The sequence below is a fragment of the Diceros bicornis genome, chromosome 19 (assembly GCF_020826845.1).
Source record: "Diceros bicornis minor isolate mBicDic1 chromosome 19, mDicBic1.mat.cur, whole genome shotgun sequence".
Lineage (NCBI taxonomy): Eukaryota > Metazoa > Chordata > Mammalia > Perissodactyla > Rhinocerotidae > Diceros > Diceros bicornis.
In genome coordinates this window covers 24,013,030-24,033,256 of record NC_080758.1, presented here as the reverse complement: position 1 = coordinate 24,033,256, position 20,227 = coordinate 24,013,030, and the positions used below count along the sequence as shown (strand labels likewise).

The 20,227-nt window shown below is 40.5% G+C and overlaps 1 protein-coding gene and 1 non-coding gene across 8 annotated transcripts in view; both read right to left on the bottom strand.

The window, feature by feature from the left end:
• RBM39 (RNA binding motif protein 39) overlaps positions 1-4,821 on the bottom strand; it is a 30,487-nt gene extending 25,666 nt beyond the window's left edge. For 2 of the 7 annotated variants that reach the window (XM_058562794.1, XM_058562798.1), the window contains exons 1-3: positions 4,523-4,821; positions 3,851-3,914; positions 2,035-2,084 (exon numbers count right to left, since the gene is read on the bottom strand). In XM_058562794.1, the coding sequence (XP_058418777.1) occupies positions 2,035-2,084; positions 3,851-3,901 (101 nt within the window). In that variant the 5' untranslated portion in view covers positions 3,902-3,914; positions 4,523-4,821. Of the gene's footprint in view, positions 1-2,030; positions 2,085-2,454; positions 2,610-3,551; positions 3,625-3,850; positions 3,915-4,522 lie in introns of those variants that run through there. The other 5 variants (XM_058562791.1, XM_058562793.1, XM_058562792.1 and 2 more) reach the window with 4 other exon arrangements.
• Positions 4,822-20,120: 15,299 nt separating this feature from the next.
• Positions 20,121-20,227, bottom strand: LOC131418799 (U6 spliceosomal RNA). The gene has a single exon (XR_009223040.1). It is a non-coding gene; the product is annotated as a U6 spliceosomal RNA (small nuclear RNA).

The window sequence follows — 20,227 nt, the reverse complement described above, 5'->3', positions numbered from 1 at the left end:
TGAAGTTTTAGGATGAAAAATGTAACATGGCACCTTCCTTTGGACTTAATTTTTACCAAAGACTAAAGCATACAAAACACTTTACTCGTTTTATATTTTATCTACTCCTAAATAGAAAAATTTTCTTCTAGATAACTTCCAAATAAATTGGAAAGGTTATTTCCCTTTAGGAAAATGGATGAAAAGTTCCTGACTGAACAAGGGAACCATTTATTTAATCAGCTATAACTGAGGATGAGAAGTCTGACAGACAAATAATTCGCACATTTCAAAACATACTACACAGCAGTTGGAGTGTTTTGAAAGGTTCTTCCCTTAAACAAACAATCCTATAGCCAGTTAAAGAAAACTGTCCCTTCCTGTCCCTTCTTCTATTTAGCCCCATAAGACCCTTTACATTAGATATACAAAGGCCACTTAGCATGAGTCATCAAGAGCTTGATGCCCAATTTCCTCCTAAAAGCTTGGTAGCCTTAACGAGCTTAGATGCAGAATGAAAACAAGTATAAACTGGAGATGGTGTTAGCAGGAAGGAGTGACATCTGAAAATGGTACAAGAAGGTCTGCGCCCAAAAGTTTAAGCCCTCATGCTTCTGGCACTTAGAATGAGATCTTCATCCACCCACTAGGCCTGATACCTAGATTGGATTTGGATAATTTCAGTCAATTTATATGGATGCCCTTTCCTAGGTTTTCTTTTCACTACAGAATTGCAAATTAGAACCATTAATTAGGAAACTGTTACTTTAATAAAAAGTTTAAAATGAGATGACATTAAACCACGAAACAGCTGCTTGATTGCCTCACACTATAACTCAAGATTAAACCCAACCTAATACCCATAACTTACTGTGATTAGTGAGGAACTATAAGACTCTCACCCAAGCTTGTACCAGAAAAAATGCAGGACATTTTCCACAAATTGTACCATTTTTAATCCTTCACTACATTATTTTAGGGGAATTATAAGAATAAAAAAATATTGGCATAGCAAAGCCTGAATAATTCAATGTGATAATTTTCTCACCTATTTTATGAAATTAAATCAACCTACCAAACAAAGTTGTTATGAGGATATTGAGGTAGTGTATCGTGAAGCACTTTGAGCTCTTAGGAGGAAGAGCCAAAAAGAACCAAGTAAGTGGCTATTTTACCATCATTTTTCACTATGTATCACGGGGTCATGAACCTGACAAAATGTTTTAATATGACATCACAAACACAGGCTAATAAAACAATTTAATGCTCATAATATGACTATGTGATGTTAAGAATCACTAATCTTAGAGCTGAAAGCAAACTCAAAAAGGATCCAACCTCATAAAGTAGATGTGGTTTTATACTGTTATTTAGACTTTTGTATACTGTATTCTGTACTAGTCTGTACTAGCACTTGAGTTCCTATTTTGGGTTATTCATTTAACCCAAATAACTTGCATAAATATTCATAGTTTTAATAACTCCATTCTATTAAATCTATTAGACTTTAAAATGCCTAAGACAACGAAAGCCATGTAAGAGGAACACAACTACTTAAGTATGCTATAGCATTACTACAAAAAGGGCCTTTAAGCAGCAAGAAGCATAAATAATTCACAGCTCTGACTCTTTCAGTGATTTAGGGCAAACAATACTTTCCATGGCCTGGATATTACCTTTTCTTCTTCCTAACCCATCTTCAGTGGATGTGACAGTTTTATTGATAATATCACTAAATATAAGCCAAAATTAATAAATTTAAGACAAAACACAAGCTCTACTACAGTAACTTTTATCCAGATGGTCATGCATGGACTCGTAGGGGAAGGTGCCCAAAAAGATCCCATAACCATATCCCGAAATCTAGGGAAAGAGTACACAGTTTTATATCCCCAAATGGTTTCCTTTCCCAAAAGGTAAAGAACTACTCTTCTAAAAGAGGCAAAGAAAAGCTTCAGAGGAGAACCTTAGTTTGATGCTTTAGCCACAGGAACAAAACTTAAGATCTCAACCACATAAAGTTCCTCCCACCCCAGGTCCCTTTTTAAAACTTACTTTTTGCTACGTTCTTCATGGCCGTTAGCACTGCTCAACTTGTTCTCATCCTAAGCAGGGTTGATAGAAGAACATCATGAGGACGAAGTGGTAACATTTCAAGTTGTCAAAGGGTAAGGGAACAGGAATAAGAAAATACAAAACAATTTTAAAACTAATTACTTATTTATAGTTTAACATGGAAGGCTATAAAAAAATTTAGATGGGTATGTGTTTAACCACTTTGTTGCTTACAATTAAGTCATCAAAATACAAAAATAAAAATGCATATTAACACGTTAAAGTTTACTTTCTTATATAGTTAGATATTAAGTTATCCAGATTTACAGTGTTGAAGTGGTTAAAGAGAATTTCTATAAAACATGAATGAAGTCCTGTTTTGAGTTTTATTCCATGTGCTATGGTCCCTTTGGTCAGTACCATGGCTCTATTTCTGCCTAAGCCCCAAGTGGCCATGCTAGCAGCCAGCCACTATCGATTTCCTGTGACCGATGCCATTCCTGAGATCTTCGCCCATTTCCGTTGGAGGGTTGGGACTGTAAGAGCTTGATGCCACCTCTGTCACACATCTCGCCCTGAAGCAAACAGGGATTCACACTGCTTTAGTAATGTTGACTTCCAAGAACCCAAGAAAGTCAATTAATAATCCACCAGTCCAGCCTAAACATTTCCTACTTCCATACCTGTTTACATGGAGTTACATCCATGTTAAACTAAGACACAAGAATCTTAACATTAAAATAGAAAGTACCTCTTCAAGAGTCTAAGCATTAAAAAACTACACACAGTATTTAAAGCTATAAAGAATTCATCCAAATTGGTACCACATGGTCGTGCTATACATTCCAAAACAAACGTATTATTATTTTTAAAAGGTTTAGAGCAATGTTTATTTTAAAGTTTGATCACATCAGTTAAAGGAGTATAAGTGCTAACTTACAAAGCTTACAGTTTGTGACACCAGTGATAATGCATGCATACTGCTATTTTCACCACCAACTGGTGAAAGAATGAAAAGACACTTAACTTCTACTGTGATACTGCAATGGGTCAAAGACTATACTATCAGCCAAAATAATTCCTTTGTAGTTTTTAGTGTGAAATACTATGGCAGGGACTAATTAAAAATAAAACAATATGGAGAACAGTAAAACAGTCATCAAGTGACTCTAAGTTGTGATACTGCCTCTTCTGCTTTAAAAATTTTTTCTATTCAGGGATCCAAGAATTTTAGTAATTTTTAACTGAGCAGCAGATCACTGACTGCTGTTTTAATATTTACTATCACCAGTCTTATATATACAAAAAAAATTTAAATCTCACCCATTTCTTGTTGTAAGACTTATTTAAAGATTTGCTTGCCACAGACTGGTTATGCTTTGTTATTCTTGGACCCCTGCTTTTTTCCCAAACCACTACATTCACCTTTTTGCTATACCAAACTGGAGCTGGTAATTCTTAGTTGAGTCATTTTACCTAGGGGACCACGGTACAGCGATAAGTCACTCAATTACTACCTTATGATTGACAGTTCACACTGGAATCAAAGGTGAATTCATGGGAGTAGAGGTGAGATATCGTTAGGCAAGTCTACAAAGAGAGATAGATGGGCATTTATTCATCACGCTGAAGTGAAACTACTGCACAATATTATTACATCAATAGCATATATTTACTTTTGTAAGTTACACGTAATGCATCTCTGATAAGATAAATCAAGAGGGCTCCGGGGAGGTTAGTTTACATTTCAGCAGTAGTTTCGTGAATAATGCTAAATTAAGAAATATATAAACCTCACCGACATGTTTTTTCTCACCTTCTTGTAAGGAGCCTCAAGCATTGCTTCAATATCAATATCGTCTGCCATTTTCTCTAAACGCCTAGAAAAAAATAAGGTAATTCTGTAAGCAAATATTTTTCGATTCTGCTCAATTTTTCTTTTCTGACATATTCCAAAATTTCAGAAAAACTTTCAAAAGCCTTAAAATGACTAAACTCTACCAGGCTTGGCAATTAAATCTCAAATGCCTCTAACACCGAACACATGAAAATAGCTTAAACGCCCGATTAAAAAAAGCCTGCAATGAACTCCAGAAACAGAAGCTGGGAGCCTCCAGCGAGAGCGCCTCTTTCCGAGAAAAACCCGCGCTACCATTTTAGGGGCAAAAGGAAACTCCCTCGGTTGGGAGGGGTTGTGTGCCAAGGCAGCGTTCGGCTGGCGCCATATTGGGAGGTCGCGGCTGGCCCAAGCCTCGAAGGGACAGGTCGCCATCTGCTCAGGCCTCTCTGGGGTCCTTGCCAACCAAAAACCGTAAAATCTACCCGACCGGAAAATAAGGGCGCGGTCCCCGAAACGGAGCCGATTTCTCGAGAACGTGCCGCCGCCCCCCCCCAGGCTAAAGACCGCCTAGGGAGTACCCCTTAACCCAGAAAAGAAGCAAAACCCAGAAAACCTCTGACAGGGGACGGGTCTGCGACGCCTCCTTACCTGTGCCGGCTTTCGGACCCCTGTGGTGCTTGTATTCGAAAAGAAGGGGGCTGCTGCTGCTGCCGCCGCTGTTGCTGTTAAGCCGCTAGGCCCAGGCCGCGGTACCGCCCAGCCCGAATTTCGGGCTCCAAGGGCGGATAGGCCCGAGCGAATCTAAAAGAAACAATGGGATTAGAGGAGCCCGCGCAGGAGTGCAGGACGCGGCTTCGGCAGCTCAGGATCCACCCAGGCGACAGCGTCAGCAAGCTCTCTGAAATGGCGGCCGCGGCTTCCTCGTACTCACATTCACCAACACACATACAGACACACAAACACACGGGGCCTCACGGAGCCCTCAGCACGGGCTCTCGCGAGAAGCTGCCCCTAGTTCCAGACCGGAGTAGCAGAAACATCGCGAGATCTAAATATGGCCCCAGCGACCATGGCCCAATCTCGCGCAATGCTTGCGCCACAGATATTCCCATCCCCCACACGGAGAGGGCCTCTTTGACTCCCCCTCCCAGATAGGCTTCCATATCTCGCGAGACCGCGCAAGTTGCTAAAGCAAAGACGGTTGGTACATTTCCTGTCAATCTTTTAGAAAACAGCGCTGAGTGGAGCTCGGTGGTCGCCTCCTCGTGGCGCCTGCTTACAGCTCTCTGAAGGTTTCGGCCTGTGAATGGACCGGCCCCCCACCCCCGGGCCTCCCACCCAGCTGTCTGTCAAGGTCGCCATAAGGCAATCTAGTCCATATGGCGACAGAATAAAACGGAAACGGTCATACAGAGATTATCCGCCAAGGATGAAGACGAAGTGAAAGCATATAAGAGAGAAGGCGAGAATAAGAGACCGTACACGGGGTAGGGGGCTAGGACTGTAGAATAAAAATTAGATTTCCTGTCCTTTTGGAGCCAGTGGGACTAGGCGCTGCCTCGACTGTCGGGCTTCAGAACACCCTTGGAAGTAGTGGAGAAAGGCAAAAAGAAGATGAAAAAACAAACTGCCTCCCTTGGCAGTGGATCAGCTTTGTGCCCCCCTTTTATAGTCTGGCCTTGTGTCGTGGTTGCTATTGTTTCTTCAAAAATGTCCCCTATTCCCCTGGGTCTCAGTTCCTCGCCCCTGAAGTTGATGTCTGGCAGTATGAATTCACCATTTGTTCTTTGGTCAATACTGTGAAAAAGAAGGGGAAGCAGAGAGGTCGTTGACTATAAGACGTTTTCTTCTAAAATAAAAATGTTTTAAAAAATTAGATAACTTGCAAGCAAAAATCTTAACAGAAGTTTATTAACAGTTTAATGATTGAGAGCAAAGATTTGAAATGAGATACCTTAGTTCGTATAACTGCTCCAACACTGTGTGACCCTGGACAAGTAAATTAACCTCTCAGAGCCTATCCTCTATTTCCTCCTATGAAGAGGAAGGTAATATAATTACTAAGCTAAGTAAGCTTCTTGAGACTGACCAAGACAGGTAATGCTCACTACTGAATTCTCAGTGCTTAGCAGGATTCCCAGCATTGAATAAATGAATGAATGAATGAGTGAATGAAGGCCTAGTAGGAGTAGATAGTGAGGATTAAATGAGATAATATCTGTAAAATGCCTGGCAGATATTTAATCCTCAAAAAAGTTATGTTACTGCTGAACAAAATTATTTAGAGGAAATGGAGGTGTAAAGTGGCTTTCCATTTCGAGTTAACTTTCCACACAGGTATTTCTCTTAGAGGGTTAATAGATTTTGCATAGTTAGTAATATTCCCTTACTCCTTTTTCTGAAAATTCAGATCCTCTTTTTATTTTTTGTGTTGAAAATCATCACAGAATATTGAAGCATAATATGTCAGAAAAGACAAGCTAACCTTTGCCTTCTCTTTTTCCCCTTTAATACCAGTATTCTGACTTGTTAATTGTGCAAATATCACAGCATAAAGGTGGCCTCTTCTTAATTTTTTTGTTTGGGAACATGACAGTGCAGAATTTGATCCTAAACTCTAGATTTATTGGCGAAGAGGAAGATTGTAAGCTCCAAGTCACTTGATGATTGAATATTCCTTAAATTGTTTTCTGTTCAAGGACCATCAGAGTGAACCTAGCAATTTAGCACACAGTCAAGAAACAACAGCTGGAAAACTCAGTCTGTAAAACAAAAGCATTTTTTATATTTAAAAGAAAATATTAAAAATATAATAGGCTTTTCATTCACTTTGCAAAACCTCTCTCAATCTGTCTGGCTCGTGGACTTTCTACGCAAATTAATTGCTCTTTCATCATTTCGTTCTCAAGTCATTTGCAACAAAAAATCATTGGATTAAATCATCACCACCATTAGGAATATTATTCTGGGGCCGGCCCCGTGGCTTAGCGGTTAAGTGTGCGCACTCCGCTGCTGGCGGCCCAGGTTCGGATCCCGGGCGCGCACCTACGCAGGTGCGTAGGTTTAAAAGGAATATTATTCTAACTTAGAACTTATAGAGAGGAGGCCACAACATAACCAAGGGCCTGGGATAGAGGAGGTAATACATATTATACTTATTTGGCTGAAAATTAAATATATTTTGCCAATGTGAGTTTTTTGGTGTCCGTACATGACTTTATGGACAGAAAACACTATTTTTGACACTTGCATTTAAAAAATAAATATTCAACTTATAAAGTAAGTGAGTTTTTAATCTAGTTTTCCTTAAGACTTTAAGACTGATTTACAGGGGCCGGCCCCGTGGCTTAGCAGTTAAGTGGGCGCACTCCACTACTGGCGGACTGGGACTGGGTTTGGATCCCGGGCGCGCACCAACGCACCGCTTCTCTGGCCATGCTGAGGCTGCGTCCCACATACAGTGACTGGAAGAACGTGCAGCTATGACATACAACTGTCTGCTGGGGCTTTGGGGGAAAAATAAAAATAAATAAAAAACAAAAGACTGACTTACAAATATTTTATTTATGAATCTTAGCTAAAATTTTTAAATAACCTTCGATCTTTTTTCATTAATGTTGAGTTAAATTCAAGTTAGACTAAATTCTCTTCAAAAAAATCAGTCCCATTTACGTTAGACAAATTTCGTCAAAGTTAGGATGCTTTTATCAATTTAACATGTTGTGTTATTTTTGAACATTTTAAAATTTTCCCAAGGGGCCAGCCCAGTGGCGCAAGCGGTTAAGTGTGCGTGTGCGCACTCCACTTCGGTGGCCCGGGGTTCACATGTTCTGGTCCTGGGTGCGCACTGATGCACTGCTTGTCAAGCCATGCTGTGGTGGCGTCCCATAGAAAGTAGAGGAAGATGGGCAAGGATGTTAGCCCAGGGCCAATCTTCCTCAGCAAAACAAGAGGAGGATTGGCATTGGATGTTAGCTAGGGCTGATCCTCCTCACAGAAAAAAAAAAAAAAATTTCCCAAGCATGTAAACAATTCTTCTAAATCCAAGAAATTAAAATCACAAACATAGTGAGTCTTATAATTTCTTAAAATATTCTAATGTAGTCTCTTATACTTTTCCAATTAAAATCACAAATCTCAAGTCAATTACTCAATCACATTTCTTTTGAGGTATAATTGACATATAACATTATATTAGTTTCAAGTGTACAACATAATGATTCGATATTTGTATATATTGCAAAATGATCACAATAAATCTAGTTAACATCCGTCATTATACATAGTTACAGAATTTTTTTCTTGTGATGAAAACTTTTAAGATTTACTCTCTTAGCAACTTTCAAATATGCAATACAATATTATTAACTACAGTCACCATGCTGTACATTATAGCCCCATGACTTATTTGTTTTATAACTCCGAGTTTGTACTTTTTAACTCCCTTCACCCATTTCACCCACCCCCTACTCCCTTCCTCTGTCAACCACCAATCTCTTCTCTATATCTATGAGATTGGGTTATTCCGTTTGTTTGTGTGTTTAGATTCCACATGTAAGTGAGATCTTACGGTATTTGTCTTTCTCTGTCTGACTTATTTCATTTAGCATAATGTCCTCAAGTTCCATCCATGTTGTCACAAATGGCAAGATCTCATTCTTTCTTTTTGTGTGTGTGTGTGTGTGTGTGTATGAGTGAGGAAGATCAGCCCTGAGAAAACATCCATGCCAATCCTCCTCTTTTTGCTGAGGAAGACCAGCCCTAAGCTAACATCTATTGCCAATCCTCTTCCTTTTTTTCCCCTTTTTCTCCCCAAAGCCCCAGTAGATAGTTGTGTGTCATAGTTGCACATCCTCCTTAGTTGCTGTATGTGGGACTCAGCCTCAGCATGGCCCAACAAGCAGTGCGTCGGTGCGTGCCTGGGGTCTGAACCCGGGCCGCCAGTAGCAGAGCGTGCACACTTAGCCGCTAAGCCATGGGGCTGGCCCCAGATGGAATTAATTTTGCCACCCATACGACTTTTGCCTGATTTGGGTGGATTAAATTATCATTCCACACCTTAGTACTTGATTGTCTAATCAATTAACTTACTGATTGAATTTGGCAATGGTTTCAAATAACTTGTCTGACTACTGGCCTCAACGTCAAGGGCATTGTAGTGACATATCCCAAAGGAATTTATGTAAATTTGTGAATAGTTAGTCCTTAAAAGAAGAGGAGATGTTTCAGGGGTACATCACTAGCCACTTATTTGAGGTTGATATCATGGACTGCAACTCTCATAATAACTTTACTTGGAGATCACCATCGAAGAATCGTGTTCCTCAAACTCAAGATACAGTTTCTTAAGATCCTATGTGAACCAGATAAGGAAGCAACATTGATGTTTGTGCCAGAATTTAATCTGTGGTTGAAAATGTAGAATGTTTTGAACTCCCCATAGTTAAGACAATCAAGAAAATTGAGGGGCACTCATGAAAAAGGTGATAATATAGCCCATCTGTCCATCCCGTGGGCAAAAGGATTACCCAAAACACTATTTTAGAATGAAAATAAAAATGAAAAAATTCAATACACTCTAACTTAAAATATAATTTGGAACACTGTTTTAGAGTTTTATCAGTGAAATGTGCCACTTACTGATTAATTCAATAAGTGTTTATTTAGTACCCTCTGAATTTTTAGCACACTGCAGGACAATTTGTGAGTACAAAATAGATCAAAAACACAGTCTCTTTCCTTCAAGAGTTTCCAGTTTAGTAAGAGAACACCTGAAGGAACAAAAACCACGTTCAATACAGTGTTTTGTATTGTGGTAAGATTTTGCACAAACTCAATGCCTTGAGTCATAGTATTAATAATAGCATATTTATGTAGCACTTCACAGTTTATAAACCACTTTCTATACATTATCCAATCTATTCCTCTAAATCTATGTTCATTTACTTGAATTTAATTAAATAAATTGATGTGATCAGACTATAATGGAAGCTATCAGAGAATCTTCTTCTGGAAGGAGCTAATTGATGTAGACACCAGAGCAGTTAAAGAGTATATTTTTTTCAACATTTTATTGTGAAAATTACCAAACAGAGAGTTGAAAGAAAAGTACGTATGCCCACCACCTATTTTACGTTTAATATTTTGCAATATTTGCTTTACCACATCTATCCATCCATCCAGCATAATTTTTTGATGCTTTTCCAAGTAAGTTACAGATATCAGTATACTTTATCCCTAAATACTTCAGCATTGCATATTCTTACCTAGAGTTTAATAGTTGTTCACAATAATTTTTTTAATGAGGTAAATTTTATATACAGCAAAATACACAAATCTTAATTGTACCAATAGATGAGTTTTGTTTTTTGTTTTTGTTTTCCCCTCTTTCTCCCCAAGGCCCCAGTAGATACTTGTATGTCATAGTTGCACATCCTTCTAGTTTGTATGTGGGACGCCACCTCAGCATGGCCCGACAAGTGGTGCATCGGTGCGTGCCCGGGATCCGAACCTGGGCTGCCAGTAGCAGAGTGCACACACTTAACCGCTAAGCCACGGGGCCGGCCCCCCAATAGATGAGTTTTGACAAATGTACACAAATTGGGCAATATTAATTTTATTTAAAATGAGGAAATGGCAGAAGCCAGCATAGAGGGCCAGAGAAAGCAATGTATTTTATCCCAAAATATCCTGATTTGATAAACAGAGAAATGGGTAAAACATTGCAAATTAAGAGGCAGTGTATTGTTCAAAAACATCTGCTAACAGAAGCAAAAAGAAATATAATCAAACATAATGTTGCAAAAGATTTGGGATTTAAGCAAGTCTAGCAACAGAGTAGAAGATCCTGCTGACAAGCCATCACAAGATAGAGATATACCTTGAAAATGATAGATGGAAAACAAAAGAAGTATCAACACACAGTGATTTTAAATAAAAAGCATGAGATTCCATGATGTGAGTGAATGACCGTGTACAATGAATAGCCAAGAAAGACAGCATCTCTGAAAGGGTGTAGCTAATAGACTCATTTTTTTTTTTTTGAAGCTGGGAAAAAAAAGATATTTAACAAAAATTTTCTGGAGGAGGCCCAAAGAGGTATAACTTGTCCAAACATCTCTAAATAACCAGGTCCTACCTCAATATATAAATGAATCATTGTAGTTGGAATACGTGCAGCATGAACGTGACTTGTACGCAGTGGTTGTAAAAGAAGAGATGATGGCAAGAATGTGGAAGAAGTAGAATCCTCAGACATTGCTAGTGTGAATGTAAAATGGTGCAACTGCTGTGGAAAACAATTTGGGGGTTCCTCAAAAAGTTAAATATAAAATTACCATATGAGGGCCAGCCCCGTGGCTTGGCAGTTAAGTGCATGCGCTCTGCTACTGGCGGCCCAGGTTCCGATCCCACGTGCGCACCGACGCACCGCTTCTTCCGCCATGCTGAGGCCGTGTCCCACATACAGCAACTAGAAGGATGTACAACTATGACATACAACTATCTGCGGGGACTTTGGGGAGAAAAAGGGAAAAAAGGAGGAAGATTGGCAACAGGTGTTAACTCAGGGCCCATCTTCCTCAAAAACAACAACAGACAAACAAACAAAAAAAACAAGGTAGATGCAGGTCTTGCTCCTCCTTCTTTCCTTAAGGTCACTAATCAGACGTGACCTTCTGGGGCTGGCATGGTGGCTTAGCGGTCAAGTGCGCGCGCTCCGCTACTGGCGGCCTGGGTTCGGATCCCGGGCAGGCACCGATGCACCGCTTCTCCGGCCATGCTGAGGCCGCGTCCCACATACAGCAACTAGAAGGATGTGCAACTATGACGTACAGCTATCTACCGGGGCTTTGGGGGAAAAAAAAAAGAAGAGGATTGGCAATAGATGTTAGCTCAGAGCTGGTCTTCCTCAGCAAAAAGAGGAGGATTAGCATGGACGTTAGCTCAGGGCTGATCTTCCTCACACACACACACAAAAAAAAGTTAAATGAGTTAATACAAGTAAAGCACATAAATCAGTGGCTGACACACTGTGTTGTTGTTTTTTTGTGTGTGCGGAAGATCAGCCCTGAGCTAACATCCTTGCTAATCCTCCTCTTTTTGCTGAGGAAGACCGGCTCTGAGCTAACATCTATTGCCAACCCTCCTCCTTTTTTTCCCCAAAGCCCCGGTAGATAGTTGTATGTCGTAGTTGCATATCCTTCTAGTTGCTGTATGTGGCACGCGGCCTCAGCATGGCCTGAGAAGCGGTGCAGCGGTGCGTGCCCGGGATCCGAACCTGGGCCGCCAGTAGCGGAGTGGGTGCACTTAACAGCTAAGCCACGGGGCTGGCCCACACTGTGTTAATTTTATTGTTTTTATTCTATCTTTATGTTTATCATGTACACTTTTCTCCACATCCCATCAACATTGCTTTGTCATTTCCAATGATTTTTGCTATGTTTTGCAGCATTTGTGCTGACTGAAACAGGTCTATCAAGTTCTGTGGCATTCTTTGATCTATCAACAGAACACCTAGTTTGTGGGCTGTGATTTGCTGATAACCAACAGGTATAAAATTTTGGCAAACATTTCTCAAGATGTTCACTTATTGTTGTGTTTCTCCCTGTGTTTGTGATCTATTCATTGATTTTGACCACTTGCCCATTGGAGATTCTGCTATAATGGAGTGAAATAAAGTTTCCCATTGAAGGTTTGGGGAGCACAGAGGAGTTCAGGAAGTCTTACTCCACTTTCTTAACCTGTTCCAGAAGTATCAAATTGCCTGTATCTCCCTGCCTAGAAAATGTCTGTCCTTAAAGATGTCTGTGTTTTTATTTCCTCTAGGAAATCAGACTTGATCCTGCCAACCTTTGTTATACTCAATCAATCCCTCATTATTGCTTATTAGACTGTAATTCAAATTCGTTTCTTACACAGTTGCCTACGCTACCCGATTGTGAGCCACTCTGAGAAGATGGGCTGCTTCTCCTTTATCTCTATCCCCCCAGCTCCTAGCATCTTGCCTGGAATGTGCTGGTTGTTTAACAACTGTTCTTTGAATTGGTGGGGTCACTTTGGAGATGCATCAGTAGGGAGCCAGACTGAGGAAGGATGAAAGAGCTTCTCAGAAATAGAGCACATTACCCGGTGATAATTAAGCATAGACAAGCAGGGCATGTTTTCACAGACAGGAATTCTGTAAGATTTGAAAGTGGGCTGCGTGGGTGAGTTGGAGAGTCAGAGGAGATTCCGTTGGAAAGATAGGTAAGGGCTAATTTGTGAAAGGTCTTCTATGCTCTGCTAAGAACAGTAGCAGTGGTCTGCTGGAGTGGGCTCATACCAGCTCATGAACTGATTACTAAGTGTCCAAGAATTTTGTGAGCCAGTTGATCTCACATTGGTAGTTTGAAATCAGCTACAGTGTAAATATTTACACCATAGACATACACAAATGCTGCAAATTAACCTTTTCTTTTTCCTCAGAGAGCAAGTGGTTCACAGGCCACTGAAAAATTTTGGACATCACATTAAAAGTGTTGTTAAATCTCCTAAGGTTGTTATAAAGATTAAATGAGAAAATATATATGTAAAATACTTAGAGTGGCTGGCATAATGGAAGCAACCCAAAAATATTGTTTGATATTATCATCCATGCAAAATATTAAGTACCTGTTTCATGCTAGACATCATTCCCTACACTGGGAATACAGCAGTAAACTAAACAAAGTCCCCCCCCCATTAAGATTTTTAAATTCTAAGGATATGAAACAGATTACTAGCAGAAAAATAAATATACAATAATATACCATGTGGTGATAAGTGCTCTGAAGAAAAATAAATGACGATAAGGGAGATAGAGAAGAACAGGATACTGTTTTATTTAGAGCGGCAGGGAAAGCCTCTACGAAAAAATGACACTTGAACAGAGACCAGAAGGAAATGAAGTGGTCAGTCTTGCGGTATCTGGGGGTAGATCTTTCCAGGCAGAGAGAACAGCAAGTACAAAACCCTAGGTAGACGTGTGCTTAGTGTATTTAAGGAAAAGCACGGAAGACAGTGCAGCTGGAGCAAGCAAAGCAGAGAGAAAAGAATTGGAGGTCAGAAAGCTGGGGAACACAAGGGGCAGATCAAGAAGGGCTCATAGGTAAAGATTTTGGATTTGCTTTCAGCTAGAGAGGGGACAACATCAGAGGGTTTTGTGCAGAAGAGTAGATGATCTGACACATTTTTAGAAGGATCACTTCGCTTACAATTACCATTACGTTAGAATAGTCAACTAGTTTGAAGAATACGCTAGACGGAAGAGAGTTTGAGAGAGAAGGAACTAGTGGAGGCTCTACTGAGAATTTGGTTAGTTTAGGATTAATAAGCATGAGATTTGGAGTAAAACTGTCTGTGCTTAAATTATTATTAGCAATGTGACCTCAGACAAGTAACTTAACTTCTCTGGGCCTTCATTTCTTCAACTGCAATGTGATTATAATAAATAGGGACCTCTCTTCAAGTGTTATTGTGAATATTAAATAATTCATGTAAAGTACTCAGCACAGTGCCTGACAAACGGTGAATGTTCAATAAGTGTTATCATTATCTATTTATTTTTCCAAAAGGGATAAAGATTCGAAGTAGAATAGGAAGGGGAGACAGGCAAGGAAAATCTGGAAAATCTATAGGGAATATAAATATAACTTTTATTTCCTCATCTGGCCTCTAAAAAGTCAGAGGTCTTACCTCAAGGCATGTGGTGGGAGGACAGAGTTCAAAGCGGGCAGGATCCAGCTCTTCCGTATATTCTTAAGGTTTCATCATTTGGGTTTTTATGGCATCTTTAATTTCTACTTTAGCCAGCTATATAGAAGTTTCTGCATCTATTTTACCTCCTCCAACAAAAAGGCTCCCTTGAAAATAAAAAGAGATGAGTAGTAGGAGGAGGGGTGATGATTTAGTAACCAGGATAAATAAACCTTTGAAAAGCATAAAGGCCTGAAAAGTGCTTATGAAGTAGCAAGAAAGAAAGAAAAAAAAAAGACAATGACATAGGCAAGGAAAGCAGGAAAAGTGGAATAAGATGTGAGAGTACTTGTGACCACCTGTTTCTCTGTAATTGTCATTCAATGGCTTTCTTTGGTGGTGCTATTTAGAGCCTGGAATTTGGAATCTAGATTGGACTTCGGATACTGTTTAAGGCCCAAGGGAACGGTGGACTGAGGTGGGTAAAGTCAAGGAGGTGAGATTTCAAACCCACGTGTGTGGGGCAGCAGAGAAGGAAGAGAGAGCATTTGGGTCTTAGTGAGTCAATAAGCAGGCAAGACAGAATCCTGAGGGGTTTGGGATGCAGAGTGTGAATTATCAACATTTTTCACCACCCCCACCACCACTTTTTTTTTTCTTTTTGACCTCAAAAGGCACATAATTACATTGACACACTCAATTCTACGATTGTTTCTTTCTTTTTTTTTTTTTTTTTGTGAGGAAGATCAGCCCTGAGCTAACATCTGTGCCAATCTTCCTCTTTTTTTGCTGAGGAAGACTGGTCCTGGGTTAACATCTGTGTCTATCTTCCTCCACTTTATATGGGACGCTGCCACAGCATGGCCTGACAAGTGGCGCGTCATTGCACGTCCGGGATCCGAACCCAGGCCACCAGCAGCAGAGCACGTGCACTTAACCTCTACGCCACAGGGCCAGCCCCCATGATTGTTTCTGGACACAAATTTAATAAGCCCGGCACAGACCCACTTTTTCTCTCTTTTTCCTTTTTTGAACGTACAAGGCTGTTTACTGAGGCACTGTTTATAACAACTGGAAACATTGTAAATGACCATCAGTAAGGGAATTATTTATTGCAACATTGTTTATAAACATTATAAACAAAATGAATGGTCCCTGTTTGTTTGAGTTACCCTTGCTTACCCTCCAGTTGCTGTCTCGTTTCCCTACACCCCTGAGACCATTCATGTATATATGTACATCTGTGGATAGAATATAATTTTTTTATGCTGTTGAATTTATAACATTTTCCTTAATGGCTTGTCCTTTCCATGTCTTAAGGATATTTTCCCCTACATCAAGATCAAGATCAAAAACAAAAAACAAAACAAAACAAAAAAACAACAAAAAAATAAAGTAGTACTTTAAAAAAATAAAAAGATCTATAGGGGGCCGGCCCCATGGCTTAGCGGTTAAGTGCGCGCTCTGCTACTGGCGGCCCGGGTTCGGATCCCAGGCGCGCACCGACGCACCGCTTCTCTGGCCACGCTGAGGCGGCGTTCCACATACAGCAACTAGAAGGATGTGCAACTACGAGATATAACTATCTACTGGGGCTTTGGGGAAAAAAAGGAGGAGGGTTGGCAATAGATGTTAGCTCAGAGCCGGTTTTCCTCAGCAAAAAGAGGAGGATTAGCAAGGATGTTAGCTCAGGGCTGATCTTCCTCACAGAAAAAAAAAAAAAGATCAAGATCATTTCCAATATCTCTTTTAAAGACACATGGTGATGACATTGACATGTGTGACATACATGATTGTAGCAGTGGGTTATGCACGTTCCTAGTTGGATAACTGGAATATCACTCATTTTTCTCCCTATCAGGAATGCGAGCGAAAATAACATTATGGGAATTATCTTGAAACAATTTCTATTTCTGAAACTGTAAATAAATTGCTGGATTTTAATTATTACACGTAACAGATTATTTGTGACACATTTTGCAACTGTGGAGTTATATCTTTGGGGAATCTATAGAGGGCAACTTGGAATCTCTATCAAAATTATAAATATATACACCCCTGTGGCTCAAATCTCCCATTTCTGAGAATTTATACTACAGTTCTGCTGCACACATGTGCTGTACTATTTGTAAATGGAACATTGTTTTTAAAGTGTAAAAGATTGGAAACAATCCAAATGTCTTTCAATAGGGGACTGATTAATCAAATTATAGTACATCCACACAAGGAATACTATGCAGCAGTAAAATAAAACAAGATAGAGGCCAGCCCTGTGGTGTAGTGGTTAAGTTCACACGCTCTGCTTCAGTGGCCTGGGGTTCACAGGTTCAGATCCCAGGTGCAGACCTATGCACTGCTCATTGGGCCGTGCTATGGTGGCGTGCCATACAAAGTGGAGGAGGATGGGCACAGACGTTAGCTCAGGGCTAATCTTCCTCAGAAAAAAGAGGAAGATTTGACAATGGATGTTAGCTCAGGGCTGATCTTCCTCACCAAAAATAAAAATAAAAATAAATAAAACAAGATAATTGTACAAAATGTATTGTAGGGTGTCCAAAATGTGTTGTTTAGTGAAAAAAGTAAGATGGAGAACCACATGTATAAATGCTTCCTTTTGTGTAAAAGGGTCAAAATATATTTGAACTTATATTCAAATTTGCTTATATATGCATAAAGATATCCTGACAGGATTCATAAGAAAGTAAGAGTATGGGCCGGCCCCATGGCTTAGTGGTTAAGTGCACGCGCTCCGCTGCTGGCAGCCAGGGTTTGGATCCCGGGCATGCACCGCTTCTCCGGCCATGCTGGGGCCACGTCCCACACACAGCAACTGGAAGGATGTGCAGCTATGACATACAACTATCTACTGGGGCTTTGAGGGGAAAAAATAAATAAATAAAATCTTTACAAAAAAAAAAAAAAAGAAAGTAAGAGTAGGTGGGCTGGCCCTGTGGCCTAGTGGTTAAGTTGGGCGCACTCTGCTTTGGCAGCCTGGGTTCGGTTCCCAGGTGTGGACCTACACCACTGGTCAGCAGCCATGCTGTGGCAGTGACCCGCATACAAAACAGAGAAAGATCAGCACAGAAGTTGGCTTAGGGCAAATCTTCCTCAAGCAAAAAGAGGAAGATTGGCAACAGATGTTAGCTCACGGCCAATCTTCCTCTGCAAAAAAAAAAAAAAGGGACAAGAATTTGAGGAAGATTTTGTATTGTATTCCTTTTATATAGTTCCTGGCATTTGAATCATGTGACAGCGTTAACTATTTAAAATAAAATTATATGAAGTTTGGAGAGTGGAGTATCAGCAGATTTAGAGACTGTTTGTTTAATCAACTTCTTTATCACTTCCATTCTCTTAGTCCCTGGGGCAAAATTCCTCCTCCTTTCTCTTTATCTCTGGGCTGGCATGAGTTTCAACCCACGAGAAATATGTATTAAGAATGCTTAAATTACAGCAGTTAGATACTGGAGCTCCCAAGGACAAAGGTGAACAGGACATAGTCCCTGCCCTTGAAGTGGTCCAGGTGGATTTTATCACTTTTTTTAGTGGCTAGGACAAGAATACAAAATGTTCTCTTCTCTCCTCCACTTCTCCCTTCCTCCTTATAATCTTGCAAAATGCTGGAAATGTATTGGAATTCCTACTTAATTCTCCTCCCCCTCACTTGGAGAGCAGCTAAGGGTTGGGGAGCTCAGGAACTTTCCATCAGGCCCAGACTGGAGAGACCTCAGACCAGGGCCAAAACTCAACCCACTTCCCTTGGGCCCCTGGTGCCTTATGGAGGTTCTTGGACCTCTCAGATGCTGCTGTGACTGTGGTTTCCGGCTTCCTGAGTTCTCATACTCAGCTTGGTGCTGCACATATCATACCCCAGTTCCTGCTTTGGAGACTGACACGCTCAAGCTTGGTGATGCTCTGAGTACATGGGCCTGTGGATGTGAGTCACAGCTAAGGGGCTTGCTTTCCTGTTTTAGTTTTCCCCTCGACAGATTCACTGTAAATGCCTTGAGGTTGTGTAAGGACAGAGTATAAATGTTTGCCGGGTAAAGGTTGAGAAAGATCAGTTTTCTATTTGAGTATCCTATCTCTCTTTAGTTCTGCTTCTCTTTAGCTGGGGATATTTTGAATACTCTAGACAATGAATCTAGTAAGAAAGCAATCAGAAAATCATTTACATAGAACTTTGCAGTTTACAATAGATTTTCTCATATGTTATTTAACTTAAATGTGACAATTCCTGGAGTGAGGGTAGATATCATCCCATTTTACAACTGAAGAAAAGTGATGCTTAGGGAGGGAAAGGACTCTTGCATGCAGGTATTGAATGCCTCTTGTGCTACTGTATACCTTGTGTGTATGTAGGGTTTCATTTGTGGAGCTGTCATTTTCTGGGCTGGGACCACAATTCCGAAATGGTTGGATACTTAGCAGGAGAGATTCTGCTCGCTGGAGTTGAGGCTGCTATACACTTACTCTTTCACTTATTCACTCAATCACAACTATCAGTCGAATGCCTATCTTGTACAAAGAAAAGTTCTACCTAACAAAGGATTGGGAGGTTGAGATCAACTAGTGAGATGCTGGGGACGATCTTAAGGCAGAATGGTAGATGCTGCTAAAGAGGCAGTTACAAGACTTGGGCTTTTGACAGAACTTTGCAAACTGGAGTTCTGTGGCTAGCAGCCAGTGAATGTCCAGTTCAGAAGAAGTTGGCAAGCCAGGTCTCTGCAGGTTTTTTAATCAGGAAGAGCTTAACTCCTAAGGTATTTTTTTCATATCTGTATCAAATTATTTTTGCCTGGCCAGCAGCATCAGTCCTCCCCTCTCTTCTCATTTGGAGGAATATCCTTAGGGGTAGATTGTTCCTCTCTTCTCGCCCTAGCAGGCAGGCCTAATCCATGCGACCTGAGACTGACCAATTAACAGCAGCTCCTGGCCAAGATTTCGCCTCTTGAGTGAGTGACTCAAAGACAAAGGGATGTTAGGACCGAATCCCAGCTGTGGTATGTAGTACTGCTGGCAGCAGCTGCTGCTTCTTGGTGGGGCTGCTTGTTTTCCAAGGCTGCCCTCCTGCTCAGGGCCCCTAATATTCTTGTAATATCTTTTTCTTTTGCCTGTACTTGCAATAATATCAGTGCCTATACTCACAACAGACAAAAAGAATTTTAACTTCAAATTGTGATGATGCCTTAACCAGGCTGTGAGCTCCCCAAAGGCAGGGCCTAAATCTCACTGTGCTCTGAGTTTTTGGTGCCCAGCTCAACGCTGGGTCTCAATACACACAGGTCGAATAAGAAAAGAAACATGTTATACTTATACGGGGCAATGGAGTCTGGGATTCTTGGCATTACTGTGGTTGTGGGGCAAAAAAATTATCTATATGCTACAACAGCCACTAACATCTGAGCAATTTCATGTTAATAAACATAAATCCAGAGGGTCCTGGGAAGGTCCTTTCTTCCTGTATTTGAGCACATAGCTGAGTTCATGCAGGTGGTTCTAGTCCTCAAATTCCTGAAGTTTCTTTTCTTTTTTTAATACGGAATGCTTCACTAATTTGCATGTTATCCTTGGGCAGGGGCCACACTAATATTTTCTATATCGTTACAATTTTTGTATATGTGCTGCCAAAATGAGCAC